The sequence below is a fragment of the Paralichthys olivaceus genome, chromosome 15, assembly GCF_024713975.1.
Source record: "Paralichthys olivaceus isolate ysfri-2021 chromosome 15, ASM2471397v2, whole genome shotgun sequence".
In the NCBI taxonomy this organism is placed as follows: Eukaryota; Metazoa; Chordata; class Actinopteri; order Pleuronectiformes; family Paralichthyidae; genus Paralichthys; species Paralichthys olivaceus.
This window is the reverse complement of record NC_091107.1, coordinates 12,204,748-12,220,175: the sequence shown is the minus strand read 5'-3', so window position 1 is coordinate 12,220,175 and position 15,428 is coordinate 12,204,748. Positions and strand designations below refer to the sequence as shown.

The following is a 15,428-nucleotide window of genomic DNA, read 5'->3' as shown; positions in this document are numbered from 1 at the left end:
GCATATTTAGAGGACAGATACAGTATCTATGAGTGCGTGTAATTTTGTGCTGCCTTAATCTAATTTAAGGGGATTGTTTGTCCTTGGTGATCTTATGAACGGCTATTTATTCATTTTTATCATCATTTAAAATATTTTAGATTTAAAAAACTTGAATAATGTCAGTTTTGCATTTTGCATTCTCTGATTTGCTTTCTTGCTGATAATAAATACCACTCTCATGTCTTTCCAAAAATTACAAATATCACAGTATATGCATTAGCTTAGAATAATGATCCAGAAGGGGGAAAACTGTGAATAAGCTAGCTCATAAGCAAATACTTATATATGCTAAATATGCTATACATTAAACCATAGACTGTATGTAAAGATGGACGATGTGTCTTCCCTTCCTGTCTCTATAATGAAGCCAAAATATCTTGAATACTAACGCTGCCATCTAGCACATTTGGAGTAAGAATCTGCACATTAGCAATCGGGGATTGGAGCGGCGATAACAAATGTGATCTGATGTGGTATTCGACTTTTTAGTTTGGTCCATGTCCCATCCACTCTTGTCTTTATATTCAGTCTTTGGATTAAACAAACCACATATTAAGTATTAGTGGGCTTAAGAAATGCTGGTAAAATAATGTATTCACTTATAAGAGTCAGGCTAGTTGTTTCCCATCATCCACCTTGTGCTAAGTTAATGAATAAGAACAAACTGAAAGAAAATACTTTGTTGACAAGTTTGATGTATTTCATAAGCTCATCTCTGAAAAATTTACCCAGATGGATATTTGACATTAAAGTTTAATAACAAGGAAAACCTCCTCTGCCGTCTATAATTTAATATCGGAGCATCAGGATCAGCAGAAACTACGAATGCATGTGAGCGTGACCTGCTTTTCTGAGCACAAATGCCTGGAAAAGTGTATGTATGCAGTTCCTAATGGTAGTAATTTCTAAAATGGCCCATAAGGTTGATTTAGGGATTGCAGAGAGACAGATCAGCCAGAGTTTAAACAGTAGGATGCTTCATCAGGAATATGCTGCGTGTGCTTGCGTTGAATAGGGAGTGAGGAAGAAGGAAGGGGGGGTTGAGTGAGGCCGCCCTGGATATATATATATATGCTGTCTCCATTTGTGCAGCTTTATCCAAACACTGATCCGTTTAGCTGTAGATTGATTACAGTTGAAGGGTTTCAGCTTTGTGTAAATTGAAGGCTGGGTACAGGACGTTTGCATTATCAGGTGATGCTCCAAACAATATAAAGACAGAGTGGCTCCTGAGTCCCCCCCGGTGGGATTCGATAAAGAGTGGTCCTGGTTTTACAGCATCTGAGACCAGGAGTGGGTTTCATTCAATTAGGCCTCCACCATTCGTCCCTCCTCTCACACAGTCTGTCTTCTTCTGTCTCTGCCTCCCTTCCTCATCCCATTCACCCCCTCTTCCCTCTCTCCCAATTAGTTAAAGGGAAACCAGATGAATGCTCCCATGGGACGCCGCTACATCACCCGATGCACCACCACAACACACACACACATGCAGGACGCTCCCTCACACACGAGGTTCACCATGTCAGGACATTGATGTTGAAAATTCACCACTGTTCTTTCACGTTGGACATTTAGCCAATATGCATCGGTAAAGAGAATTTCTAAATGTAAATTTTCGCCGAGGCAAATGCGTAATGGTCAAACCGATCCTAGTTACACAGTAAAATAACATGATTTGAAGCCATAAACTGGCTCGGACCAAAATAAATCATTGAGTGGGCAGTTATTTGTGGGCTGTAAAAACAAGGCCATGAACGACAAACTCAATTCAGTCCCATCTGACGAACAGAGAGGGAAAGAAAAAACAAACGTAATCACCCACCAAAATAAGAAATTAACTTTCCACTAAATCTAATTTGAATGATCCGACTCGGCACACTGCCAGGCCGAGTGTCCGCATTGCGTAGGCCGGTGCAGAGAGCTGGAAATGGGCCCTGAGTCACTGACCTGAGGGGGAGCTGGACGGCTCCCTCAGCAGAGCAGCGTCCATAAAAGAGTTTTAATGAAACCTTTTAAGTGCTGTAGTCATTCTTTTCCCCTTTTTGATGCAGGTGTGGAAAAGGCCTGACAGAAGGAAACTGTGGTTGTGAATGCATAAACAGCGCGTCATGTAGATTATAATTCAAATAATTTTCTGAGTGTCCTCCTGCATAGAGACAATGATGAATGTGCATCTTACAAAATATTGAAGTTTGCATTATTTTATCCATTTAATTAACAAACATTATATAAAATATATGTTCCTGCGTCTACAGTCTGATATTAAAACATCTTGAACTTTGGCAATTGTGACATTGGTGGCTGTCATTTATGGCTGCTGGCTGTTTTTTCTCCGGCCTTTGGGTTTGTTTGTTGTTTGCATGTGATCATGCAGATAAGGAGAAACCAGACCTAAGAATTTTTTATCACTTTCTTTGTGAGATTGGATGTTTTTCAACATTTTCCCAGAGAATAATTCATGGATTTTAGGGGACTGATCTCATCTACTGATCTAATCTGTGTGAATTTTGGTGCTGACTGTTGGGCCTTTGTGGAGGGATGCTGTGTACTTTACTGAGTGCCATTCTAGTTTTAAGTTTTATCAAATTGTGACTGTGTCTGAGTTGGTCAAAATTAAACTTTAAATGAGACTCAAAGCAGTTGTACCAAGAGATAAGGACATGGATAAATTCAATGTATCATTAAACAGTAAATACAACGATACATGATAACATGTGCAATGGAGAGGAACAGTCGTCTCTAGTTTTTGTACCTGATAAATAAAACATAGCAAAAGATCCATCATAAGGTAATTCTGCTTATCGTCCTCTAACATTATCAATGCCCCAACAGTCGGTGACATCAAAATAGTACCACTTTGTAAAACGTTGGTATATTAATTCAGGGTGCGTTTGGATCAGTTTCTCTTAAAAAGACAAGTGCAGACCCAGGTTAATACTGATTTATTGAGTTGTTTACAAACTGGTTGGCCACTGAAAATGGTGAATAAATGAATGTGCAGACAGGATACAGTTCTGAAAAACATAACTGATAGCTATTTGCATGCATGTATTTGATACAAACATTTTATAATTTTGCATCTTTCTATTCTGAACCAACACTCAGGAAATACTGATTGAATGTTGGATGAATTCAGTCATCGCCGATCATCTAGCAAAATAACATTAACCAATGTTTTTGAAAAAATAAATCATATAAATGAAATAACGAACCAAACTGCAGCATATAAATGAATTTAATCCTTCAAAAACACAATTGGTGCATAATCGTCCTGTGTGTCATTTGCCAGGACAGATTTGAGAAAAGGGACGACTCTGAAAAGATTAATGTGGAAATCTCTGGAGGTGTCGTCTGACTCTACGAGACCTCCCGTTGAGCAAAGATTCTTGGTTCCCCAGCTCACCACGCCAACCTATGGACGAGGTCATTGGTTACTTTACAACATCAGCAAGAACTCACATGGTCAAACTGTTACCTCAGGATAACATTGGATGCATGGATAATAATCGCTTTTCACCTGTATTGTACGATGCTCGTAGTTCTTGAACACAGCTCCTCCAGAGTCGCCTGTCCCCAAAAAATACACATGCATATAGTCACAACAAAAATAATAGACTTCAGACTCTGGCCAGATATTTTCCTGTATGTGTGTGATGAAAGGATCTTAGCTTAGCTCACTTCAAGTATGTTTATGGGATAACCAGCTCCTTGTCAAGTAGAGCTATAACCTTAACACATACCTGAGCATGCTATGTGATCTCTATAAGGATTCCGACCACCCGTGCACAGGAAGTTTTCAGTCACTGCAACCTTTGGATTATCCGTGGTTATGCCTTTTGCAGCTAGTGCATGTCTGATACATTCGTTCCTCTGCATGGGAGAGTTGGATGAAGAACTTCAGCTTTAGGATTTGAGTGAGACAGACTAGAGGCACATCACAGCTCGATGATTTCTAACTTACATTATCGCCAAGTTTAGCATGGACATCTTTTTCATCGAGCGAGTTTCTCGACTTTGTCAGGAAACTGAGTTTTTCCAGGTGATTTTTCAACAGAAGCTGCTCTGCAGGGACGAACAAAAAGACAGAGGCTCAACAGATGCAAGGCCACTGAAGTGTCTGTGGACTGAGGATATTTGTGAGACATTGTGAGACATTGTGAGGTAAGGGAAAAATTTGAAACTTATCATTTTGATTTGGAGACAAATTCACAAAACTGCCTCAACAGCAACTATCTGATTAGAGTTTTGTTACCCTGAGTGCTTTACAAAATACATGGGAATAAAACAACACAGAACAAAACAAAATTAAGAAAAATAACATCAAAGAGAAACGAGCCATGATGACATTCCATTTCACGTGAACGGAGAGAACACAAGATCCTCCTTCATTTATTACATTGATATCGTGTCACCCTGTGTAATGTTTACACCTCAGATAAGGTAGGTCGAGCAATACATCATTTTAGTGTTGTGGGGACAGGGCCCTCTCCATCACTGGCTCCCCCCCCATCATCCAATTCTCCCCCTCAATAGAAGTTTTCAAAAGTCATTTGAAACACATTTTATTCAATGTGCCCAGATTGTTGTGTTGTTAGTATTATTATTGTTGTTTGTATTGTTATTATTGTTATTACTATTATTGGTGATGTGATAATAATGATAGCAATATTTTCTGTTCTGTTTTTAATTTCACTGTTATTTTTGTCTTGTAAGGAACTTTGGATCAAAGAATGCTGTGAATTAAAGTGCTATATAAATAAAGTTGAAGTTAAAGTTGAATTTAGTGCTATTAAACCTCGTCCACACATGAAAAAAGAAATTGGTAGGATGCCAAAGTCCGGAAAGGAGCACAGCCACAAGAGCCAAATTTCCCATCACTATAAACTAGTGAACTGGAAACAAAAATTTTAATTCAGACACTGATGGATGCTTAATCAGCTACTCAGCAAAACCTAATAAAAATCTGCCAAAGACTGACTGACTGTTTATGTGTCTAATATCAAGGACCCACTGGTTTTGAAGTACAATAACTTGCAGCTCAGAAATGGGCCGATAAAGGTCACAAGCTCTATATGAAGATGGGCATCTTTATAAGCTTTTATGACAAATGAGCTGTGTGACAGCGTGACATTGTGTTGGTGGAGGTTACACACCTTGTTGTTTGAGGGTAGATTCACCGACCATTTGCAGAGCGTCACTGGTCTCCTGGGTGCCAGGAATGCAAATACGTCTGATGGAGACAGCAAACACAACATGCCATGAAAGTACTCCTAACTCCTAACATAAGAAATATATCAATAGTCTGTTACACACATGATTTTTGTTTATGTGTGAGATGTTAAGAAGAACTATTTTATCACTATATCTCCAGGCAAATCAAATGTGAGCACAAACGACAATATGGGTTGTTACCTGACGGCAGAAGAGATACGAACATCTTCCTCCAGTTGGATGAGAGCGATATCGTAGTCATAGAACTCCTGCACACCTTCCTTCTCCTTAGCTTTAATATTGTAATTTGGGTGTAATATGAAGGTTTTTACTCGTTTTACTGCAAAAGAGATGAAGTCACTTGTTAGTAATACAGTTAATATCATACTGCAGAGAGCAGAAAACTTAGTCAAACTCATATTTGATATCAAAATATTTGAGTAAAGTGACCAAAAATTAATTAATGTAACTGCTACAATCACAATAACCATGTTGATACACCTGTAAAAGAGAGGTAGGCATATGCATTCAGACATTAAATAAACATTTTTTACCCTTGCCGTTTCCATCATCAATCTCAACTGTCACATGCTCTGGTAAATCGCCAAACGTGAAGCAGTGAGCAGCGGTCAGAATAAACTTGGAGGTCACCAGAGAGCCGAGGCACTTCCTTGTTCCTTGATTCTTGAGTTTAAATGATAAATAAATACAGTTCAGTTGATAAAACAGGAGGCAAATTCTACTGTGTAACCAGTAAAATCCTGTAAATTTGAATAATTTCTATGGTCAGGGACCATAGGTTATTTTCCTCGCAAACATTTGTCATACACAACTTCTGAAGTCAAATGAAATACTGAAACATGCACCTGGACCACGATGTACGCCCACCATGGATACATTTTCCTCTTGCTTTCTTTGGTAAATGCTGTGTCATAATCCCTGTGAAGACCGCATAGGCCCTGAACGTCGCTTTCATCTGCATTAAAACAATCCATAGTGAATGAAAACAATCAATTCAATGGAGATAATGTCCCTGAATACAAAAACATTTTCGGTTATATCAGACTTAAGAATTAGATTGAACATTACATTCATTTGTCGCAAGGTTTTTATCCCAACGTGACATTTTTTTCACATACATTAGGAACCATTTGGGATTCATTGTCTTGAACCCATTTCATTATTAAATTACATGACATTTATTTAGCAGATGGTCTCACTCTCATCCAAAGCAACCCTCAGTAAATGCATTTAACCTCTGAAGGTACAAGAGTTTTTTGCAACAAATACTGTAAGTGCAAGACACATTTTCAGCTGTGAGTGTATTATTCAGTTGTTCATAAAGCTATGGATTTACACTCGATGTGATCAGAATCTGTTAAGTGTAAATGCAAACTGAACCTTATGACCACATCTTAAAGGTTCATTGTGTATAATTTTGTGACATCTAGTGGTGAAGTTGCATATTGCAGCTGAATACCCCTTACCTCACCTTCCCTGCCATTCATGTTTGGCGTGGAAGGTGTTTGTCCAGTCTGGGCTACTGTAACAAACATGGTGGCCTCTGTATAGAGGACCCAATCCCAATGTAAATATTAAGTGTTGAAATATAAAGGGCCCATTCGAGGGTTAAGAAAACAACAAATTAGATCAATTGATCTTTGATCTTTGAGAAAAATGTATTTCATGTGTACTTTGACTTTTTACTTTTTACTCTGGGGACAATGAATGTCTGAAAAAAAATCCTGGCAAGAGTTGTTTGGATTTGAGTTTCCATCTGAACTATTGGCAACTTTAGATTTTAAAAGTGCAATTCCTCTTAATGTGAAAATTGTGTATAGTTTTTAATGGTCCATTCTGTTGATGGATATAGACATGATGCGCGTGTACAGTTTAAATGTGATCCAGTGGGAGATTTTATCACATCTGTCCATGCAGTAGTGTCGGGCTGTGTATCATAGAGAGACACCACAAGATCAAGAGTAATGAGTGCGCCTGCTCTTAAGCACTTTAGGAAACAGGACAGAGCTGTGTTTTGCCCCCCAGTTATGATCATATATCTCCTTTGTGTCAGACTGGAGCGTGGAGATGAATGCTATCACACAAATGCATCACCAAACTGAAAATGGAAGCGTGTCATGAGAATCATTTAGCCTTCTGACGTCACCCACCAATTATTTCATCAAAGGTCTCCTGCAAATTCGTAATGTCCTTCATTCTGAAGTAATGCTGGCCACCGGTGCCTGTTGTGAGCGGCTGCAGGTCGTCATCTAAGATATCCGCTCCAATGGCAAAAATGTAAATGTCTGTCTCAGGAGGGAAAATGGTTTGAGAAGTTAAAACACAAACATCAGCACAGCAGCAGAAATGTAAAAGCAGCAACATATCAATAAAACTCACCAAGGAATTCCTCTCTTGACTGAGTGTCTTGTTCACTGGTGTGGTTCATGTAAACCATGTTCTTTATTCTTTCCACAGTGGGAGCAGGGGAGCCGCCCATGTTATAAGCACCTGCAATGAAAGGAGACAATATGTTTAAATGATATTCAACCTTTTTTATTGAACGGTATGTTTACAACACAGACAATTAAAGGTCCAGTGTGTAAGATTTAGTGAAAGGGACCTATTGACATAAACTGAATATAAAATAATCCTAGTGATGTTTTCACTTGCATGTTTCATCTAAATTCTATGAATTGTTGTTTTCTTTACCCTAGAATGGGCCCTTTAAATTTAAATACTCTACATTAACATCGGAGCAGGTCCTTTCTAAGGAGGCTCCCATGTTTTTTACAGTGGCCCAAATTGGAAAAGCTAAATACCTTTAGAGTTTGTATGTCAACCTAAGGCTTACACAGGTTCTGATTCATGTTTGGAAGAGTAGGGTGAGGTGAGGGGTATTCAGCTGCAACATGCAACTTCACCACTAGATATCACTAAATTCTACACACTGAACCTTTAAGATTAATTGGGAATTAGCATAGTACCCGTTCTCAACCTGCTGGTTGGGAATGGGCTGTTTAGTGAGCTCTCCTCAAACAGTTCTACATTATACTATTCCTTTTTATTGTTTGTTTGCTGGACACTATGTGCAGAGCTTTTCATAAACAGTCTGTGTTGCAGAGTGAAGTTAGAAAACTTTGCATTCATCCTACCTGGTTTATCTGCAATAAAGATATTATATTCAATGTTTTTCAACAAATTCAACTGATTTTGGTTCACTTCTTCTGCTGTTCATGTGTGTGCTTTATATTTAAATTTGAATCATTTACTTAACTGGTGTTATTTTTTTTGGACTATTTCAGAGGCCTGACGCAAACTGACTCAATCTTCAGACCCAAGTTCCAAACCTTTCAAAATAAAAGCTCTGTAATTCAGTTATATATAAAGCATGGCAACAACAAAACCCTAACCCTTTTTTTAAAACAACTTGCTAAAGAGGAAGTGATTCTATAAATGTTGACCACCATGACCGTGATCTAGAATGTTACCATCAGTAAAAACAATGAGGACATGACGATGTTCCTTAAACCCCTCCTCTGTCACTCGTGCCTTTATGATAGCCATTCTCTCCAGAAAGGTGAGGAAGACACGATTCAGATCTGTTCCAGCAGTGTTTCTGTCTTGGAGTGCAAACACACAGTAAAGCACAATATCAGGCTCAAGCTGTGTTTGATAAAACAATATATTCACCAACATCTCTGATCTGTTTGACTCACTGCCCACTTTAAACTTTTCCAGCGCTTTCTTGACGCCGTCGGCCTGCGCTATTCTGCCGTCCAAGAACTCAAGTATGTCGACAACTTCGTGTATGTCAGCGGAGAAAAAGAGGACTTCATAATTTGGAGTCACACTAAAGGATGAAATCTGTGGAGACACAAGTGAAACGGTTGAACATCAGGTGGATGAGGTTTAGAATTTTATGAGCTTTGTGAGCACATGTGAACTCGTGGCACATGCTGTGAAATATTTTGTTAATGCAACACCTCCATATGTATCAAACTGCTTATGGTTGTTATTTTGTTGAGTAATTGACTCATTTATCAGCAGAAAGATTTTCCCATAGTGTGCATTGACTTCGAGCCAGGGGACTCTTGCCAGGAGGCATCAATCAAGCTTATGATGTGTAATTCATAATGAAATTTCATTCTAATGGGCTGTTGTCCTGGCAGCCTAATGGGATGAGATTATGTTTGTACATGTTGAGTGTTCAGTTTGCCAAATGGGATTCTAACAGTGTGTCAGGCTTCATATGTCAGCTTACACCAAACATATGGTCATTTATATAACTCCAGATAGTGAAATCCACTCTTCTCATTCTCTCAATGGGATCAGTGTTATGACCTTCACATCCATAGACAATATATACATATGTATATATCCATATATACACTTGGACATACATCAGTGTGATAAGAACTACCTAACCTGACTGAAACCATCAGTCAAACATTATAAAGAAATGTTGCTTTATATCGTTACAGGTCAAGCTGGAGTCAAGGTAGTTGTAGTAACCCCCTGATTACAGCCTTTGCGCTAAGCTACAATAACCAGTGGCTGCCTCAAATTCATATATAAAGATGAAAAATGCATCTACTCTTCCTCCAGGTATTCAGAAATGAATCCAAAATATATAAGTATATGAATGCTGCCATCTTTAGCATTTGGACCTAGAGTCTGTGCAGTGGCGAGCCACGGTTGCAGTTACGGCGATAAATGCTCTTGACCAATCGCTTCACCTCATTTTTATAGCATAACAAATTGAAATCAGACTGACTGGAAAAATTAACTCTTGAAGATTGAAGTGTGATAACTAGAATGTCAGAAACCATCTTTGAGAAAAAGTTAATTAATGTTTACTCTGATCCACGTCTCATCTGCTAAAATGGAGGAGGCAGGGCTTATGATCTATAATGCAGCCAACCAACAGGGGGCCATCAAGATGCTTTGGCTTCAATTTTGGTAAGGGATTGGGTTGGTTTGCCTTCACTGAATGGCAATAGAGAATGGGGTAGACGCAGAGCAGAGGTTCAGAACCTGATCTGTGGCCACTGCAGTTTGCAGGGCACCCATGCTAACAGGTGAGCTAGGGTGTCGCGTGTTATCAATCTTTTAATACAGTGTTCGGTCACATCCACTAAGCTAATGATTCTTTAAGTAGTCAAAAAATGTATGTTAAACATAATTTTTAGGACTGTTGAGTACAGCAATGACAAATAAATAAAAAGGAAATATTAAATAATATCAATTAATATAGATACAAAAATAAAGAAAAGAATTATACAAATTAAACACTCACATCCATTTGTAAAACTTTTCATGAAATGTTCATTCATTCAGCCTCCTTTTTAAATAGTTTATTTAAAACCTTTTGATTGATTTTTCCTCCCAGCAGTTTTTGTTTCATCGCAATCATTGTCAAAGTAAAGCAGAAGAACATGTTTTTATTTCAAATCTATTTCTCTTTTACACACAGTTTTTCCTTCATCATCAATTTAATTTAAAATGCAACTTGGCAAAAAGTCTGTCAATTAAGACAAACAAGACAAATCAAATGAAGCGATTATTGATTTGATGTGAATGTGCATGCGTTTTATAGCTACATGAAATTCTGACCCATAACTAATAGGCTAATGGCTTCATGCACAATAGGAGCTGTTACATTTTCATTTTACTCCTCACGAGAAAAGTGATTGATTAAATGTCCAGACGGCTCACACTAACTGCTGTATTGTGACATGTTTTAAAAACTCAGCAAATGTATTGCCAACATCCATCAACAGCAGCTTGTACTTTCACCCCATGTGCATCTTTTAAACTGAGCCCATGGTCACTGAAACGATCCCAATATAACTCAGGTCTTTACTTTCAGCACAATGTTGCTGACGGCAAATTCAGCATTTAAATACCTTGTTTTGTTTTATCACATTTTTTATTGAAGAGTAACTTTGTTTGTTTCTTACCTTTGTAATAAGTTTGGTGACAGCATCCTTTGCACCAGTGAACTGCTTCTCCTCGATGCTCTCAGAAATATCCACAGCAATATAGATATTAAGAGTCCCATTTTTTGAAATCCTGATTTTCTTCCCCTCCTGTGTGTCATCTAAACAAGCCACAACACATTATTTTTGTATTTGTTTTCATAATTTGCAGTGCGTTGAGCTCTCTCGGGCCAGCGTCATTATCATTATGGCATGGACATAACAGGAGCAGTGTTTTCAGTGGGAGAGAGAACCAGCTCTGCTGGTTCTTTTACCTTTTACAAAAACAAAAGATCTATATAACCCACTAGAGGAAAGGGAAATACTGAAAAAGCACAATATTTCTCCTTTAAATAATTCTAATAATAACATTACCTCCTGAAACTTACCAAGGGGCTCTAAAGTGGCAAGGCTTTGTTCGATCGCACTGCCAAATGCTTCTGAAACCTCCAGAGGGGTGTCATAGGTGTGTTTGTCTGGAAGAAGCAAAAGTTTTCAGTCACTGTGACGAGTTGGATTGATGCTAAAGAAAAAGCTCTGCAGACAAGAAAACTCTCCCATCACTGCAGGGACTGGGACTCAGCTCTCTGCAGTTTATGTTTTTACATTCATAGTTGGGGGGCAGGTGAGGGACCAAGTGCATGTTAATGGAAAAGATTCTGGTTGCTCAGCATATGTGTGCATCCTGACCTGAACCCACTGGGCATTCTGTTTATTGTTTCTGAACCCCACCTGAGCAAGATGTTTCCCTCCATTCCGGGCAAGGGCAGTGTAAGAAATCAAGTAGAGTAGTCCAGCCAACTCTGTTATTTTTGTATTTGTAGTCTATGATTCCCTCACTGACTTTCTTATAGTTTTTACAAAAGGTTACAAAAGATGTTCTGTACCATGCAGTATCATGAATGTATGCAGTAACATGTATGTAGGTGTCTTACAGTAACATGCTGGCTCTTTGCCCGTCCACTGGCCGTTCTCCTGACACACTCTTTCTTTCGACCCGACCAGAAACAGTTTGCCATTGCAGGTGTATTTCACTGTGTCATCAATTCCTAACATGTTTCCTGCTCTTGAGGCTCCAGCTGGTATTCCGGGATCAGCACAGTTATCTCCCGCTGCAGAAACACAAACGACAAAAGACCCCTCACACATCTGTTATGAATGTGAATGTCTGTATAAGTGGAGGGGGAGGGGAAGCAGGTTGATGTTCAGGACTCACAGTCACGGCTACAGATGGGAGTGGAGCCACTCCATTTCCCGTTTGGTAAGCAAACACGCCTGCTCGAGCCTCGCATTGTGTATCCAGAGTAGCAATCATATTTGGTTTCATTGTACACAAAGTACCTCTCCTGGGGAGGGGTGACATTCCCATTCTCCAGCACGTTGGGGTCTGGACATTCAATAACTGCAACACAACACAAAAGCCCCTGAGTTCTCATGTAGAGCAAGAGGCCTGAGGCAAAGAGACAAACATCATCATCATCATCATCATCATCATCAGCATCTTCATCACTCACTCCTGCATCTCTGAGAAAAAAATCTGGATCTGGCTTTTGGTTTCCAGGTGCCGTCAAGCTGGCACACACGGCTGAGGGCAGGATATGGATAATAGCCCTCAGAGCAGTGGTAGATCAACAGGCTGCCCCAACTCAGCTGCTTGGTCAGTGTGTAGTTACCTCCTTCCATCTGCATGCCCTCCTCTGAGCAATCACACCAAACCCCACATCCTGAGAAGAAGAGAAACATTATTGCAGCCCAGGATCTAGCTGGGTACTCATATTTAGTTTTTTTGTTCTCAATTTGTTGAAAAGAAATGTTACAAAATACCAGACAAGTACATTTAGCTAAATGCTAATTAAAGACTAAATGAATAAATAACAGAATGTATTGCAAAGACGATAAGAATAGACTTTAATGAAAAAGTAGGAAGGAATGGAGCAAATATGATTCTCTCATCAATCCTCCTGATGAGAGATTATTAGACATTCAGTCTTATTTTACTTAATATCAAATTTTCTAAATAAGACCAAAAGGAGTTTGTATATGTGCAATGTTTAAATAAATGTGTCGCAGGTTCAGGTTTTATGTTACAAAAAGAATTTGACTTGTCTTCTCTGTGTTAGAATTTCAAGAAATCATACCTTGGTTAAACATGACTATAATAAATAAATAATAATAAATATTTCCAAACAAATACCATCAAATCAGTTGTTCCACAAAGCTGTTCCTCTTGGGCCAATCTTTTACCTCATGGAACTCATATTTTAGGAAGCTCCCTCCAGAACCTGATATATGTAGATGTTATTTTTATGTTTTAAAGATAAGTCGTTCCACAAAAAGGGTAAATTCCTCTTCAGGTAAAAGATTCAGATTTCAGAGACCCTGGATGAAATGTATAATCTATGTTTCAAAAAAATCCACTTGATTTACAGTAAATATAAATACATGAGAATTTTTGTGCGATAAAAAATGTAAAATTACATATAAAATTGTGCATTTCATGCCCTGTTTTTGTGTTTAAAGCTACTGGATGCTTACATTTCCATCAAGATTGATAAAATATTTGTCAATCTATCTTTTTATCTGTATGTCATTTTTACCTATGTGTGTATTTTTTAATTTAAGATAAAAACAAACTTACCCATGCAGAGGAGACAGGAAACAACAGCAAACCAGCTCCAGTGGACAGACAATTTCATGTTGAAGCCTAAACTGGGGAGGAAATGAGGGTTTTTTAATGAGAAGCACATTTATTTCCAAACGAACAGCAGCGTTCACAGATAGGGGGCTGGACAAACACAGATTGTCCTGCTACTTATTAACTTCAGGACAAATAAAAGGAGATCAATAGTGAACATAACAGAAGACAATCTTCCATTAATGTTTTAACTATTGCATTAGACCTCAATAACACACAATATGAATACAATCATTGAGTTTCAATCAATGAGAAAAACAAGTTTAATCAAGTGTATTTCTTATTTATTTTATTACTATAACTTGTAGTAGATACTCAATATTAAAACTTATAAAAATGAAAAGGAAGAATCGTATTTATCCTACTCCCAATTCTGAGAAGACTTAACAAAAATCAATACAGTTCAGTATTCGTTTATTTCAGTCCAAACATTATTTTGTTTGGTTATTTTGTGTGTGTCTGTGTGTGTGTGTGTGTGTGTGTGTGTGTGTGTGTGTGTGTGTGTGTGTGTGTGCGTGCGTCCTGACCATGAATAGGACAGAGATCCAGGATTTCCAACCATGTGTACATACACAGTCACATGCTGCATAAAAAAACAAAGAAATTGTGAAACCAAGACAAAGAACAAACATTTGCTTCATCATTTCCCAAAAGCCAGAGACACGGTCGAGCAACACTTACTGACACATTGATTCATCCTTTGGTTGAGGTCATCCCTGAGCCCGTTTTCACTGTGGCTCACTCTCCGTCATTTGATTGACTCCCTTTCCTTTCATTATTTTTCCAATTATTTGATCAAATTAAAGGTGTTAAAGACTCACTGTGAAAGTACATAAATATATTTTAAAACTGAAACGTCAGCACAGGTCTGCTCTTGGAACTCTTTGACCCCTGAGCCTGTGGCAGACCCTGGTTATTTAGCAGCATTACACAAAATCTACCTGATGAATCAATAGGAAACTTTGTGAAGAGATGTAAAATCTTGATCCAGTCGATCTTGATCCAGTCGATCTTGATCCAGTCGATCTTGATCCAGTCGATCTTGATCCAGTCGATCCTGATCAGCGCATTTTTCAACATTTGTATTGATTTCTAAGAGAATATTTCATGGATGATGATAAAAAAAATCAATCATGTTTCAGAGGGCTGATATTAAAGGTCCAGTGTGTAAGATTTAGGTTAAAGGGATCTATTGGCAGAAATTTAATGTAGAATAATCCTCATGATGTTGTCACAAGTTTTTTTCATCTAAATTGTATGAATTGTAGTTTTCTCTACCACAGAAAAGACCCTTTATATTTAAATACTTTATATTTACATCAAGGGGGTCCTCTCTACAGAGGCCGCCATGTTTTTTATATTAATCCAGACTGGACAAACTAAACACCTTTTGAGTTTTTATTTGAGTTTTTAACTGCCACAGTTTCTTTTTCATGTTTGGAAGGGGAGGGTGAGGTGAGGGGTGTTTAGCTGCAACATGTAATTTCAACACTAAATAT

At 38.3% G+C, this 15,428-nt stretch overlaps 1 protein-coding gene across 1 annotated transcript; it reads right to left on the bottom strand.

Annotated features, from left to right (window-relative positions):
- Positions 1-2,967: 2,967 nt before the first annotated feature.
- LOC109628349 (complement factor B-like) lies at positions 2,968-14,004 on the bottom strand. The gene is made up of 18 exons (XM_020085425.2): positions 13,873-14,004; positions 12,749-12,958; positions 12,451-12,636; positions 12,170-12,346; positions 11,624-11,710; positions 11,217-11,356; positions 8,973-9,120; positions 8,745-8,876; positions 7,654-7,764; positions 7,425-7,559; positions 6,120-6,229; positions 5,808-5,937; positions 5,455-5,593; positions 5,196-5,272; positions 4,004-4,104; positions 3,783-3,912; positions 3,560-3,609; positions 2,968-3,454 (listed from the first exon to the last, which is right to left on the bottom strand). Exons 1-18 carry the CDS (start codon positions 13,979-13,981, stop codon positions 3,278-3,280), a joined length of 2,349 nt encoding a protein of 782 aa, XP_019940984.2. The 5' UTR covers positions 13,982-14,004; the 3' UTR covers positions 2,968-3,277.
- Between the last annotated feature and the right edge of the window lie 1,424 nt (positions 14,005-15,428).

Bases quoted from the DNA above. Each gene is read 5' to 3' on its own strand.
- LOC109628349 (XM_020085425.2), bottom strand. From the start codon at position 13,981: ATGTGCTTCTCATTAAAAAACCCTCATTTCCTCCCCAGTTTAGGCTTC. The intron at 6,230-7,424 runs GTGGGTGACGTC...GTTTTAATGCAG, and splicing joins GACCTTTGATGAAATAATTG to ATGAAAGCGACGTTCAGGGC. The intron at 5,273-5,454 runs GTAACAACCCAT...TGTCTCCATCAG, and splicing joins CGTATCTCTTCTGCCGTCAG to ACGTATTTGCATTCCTGGCA.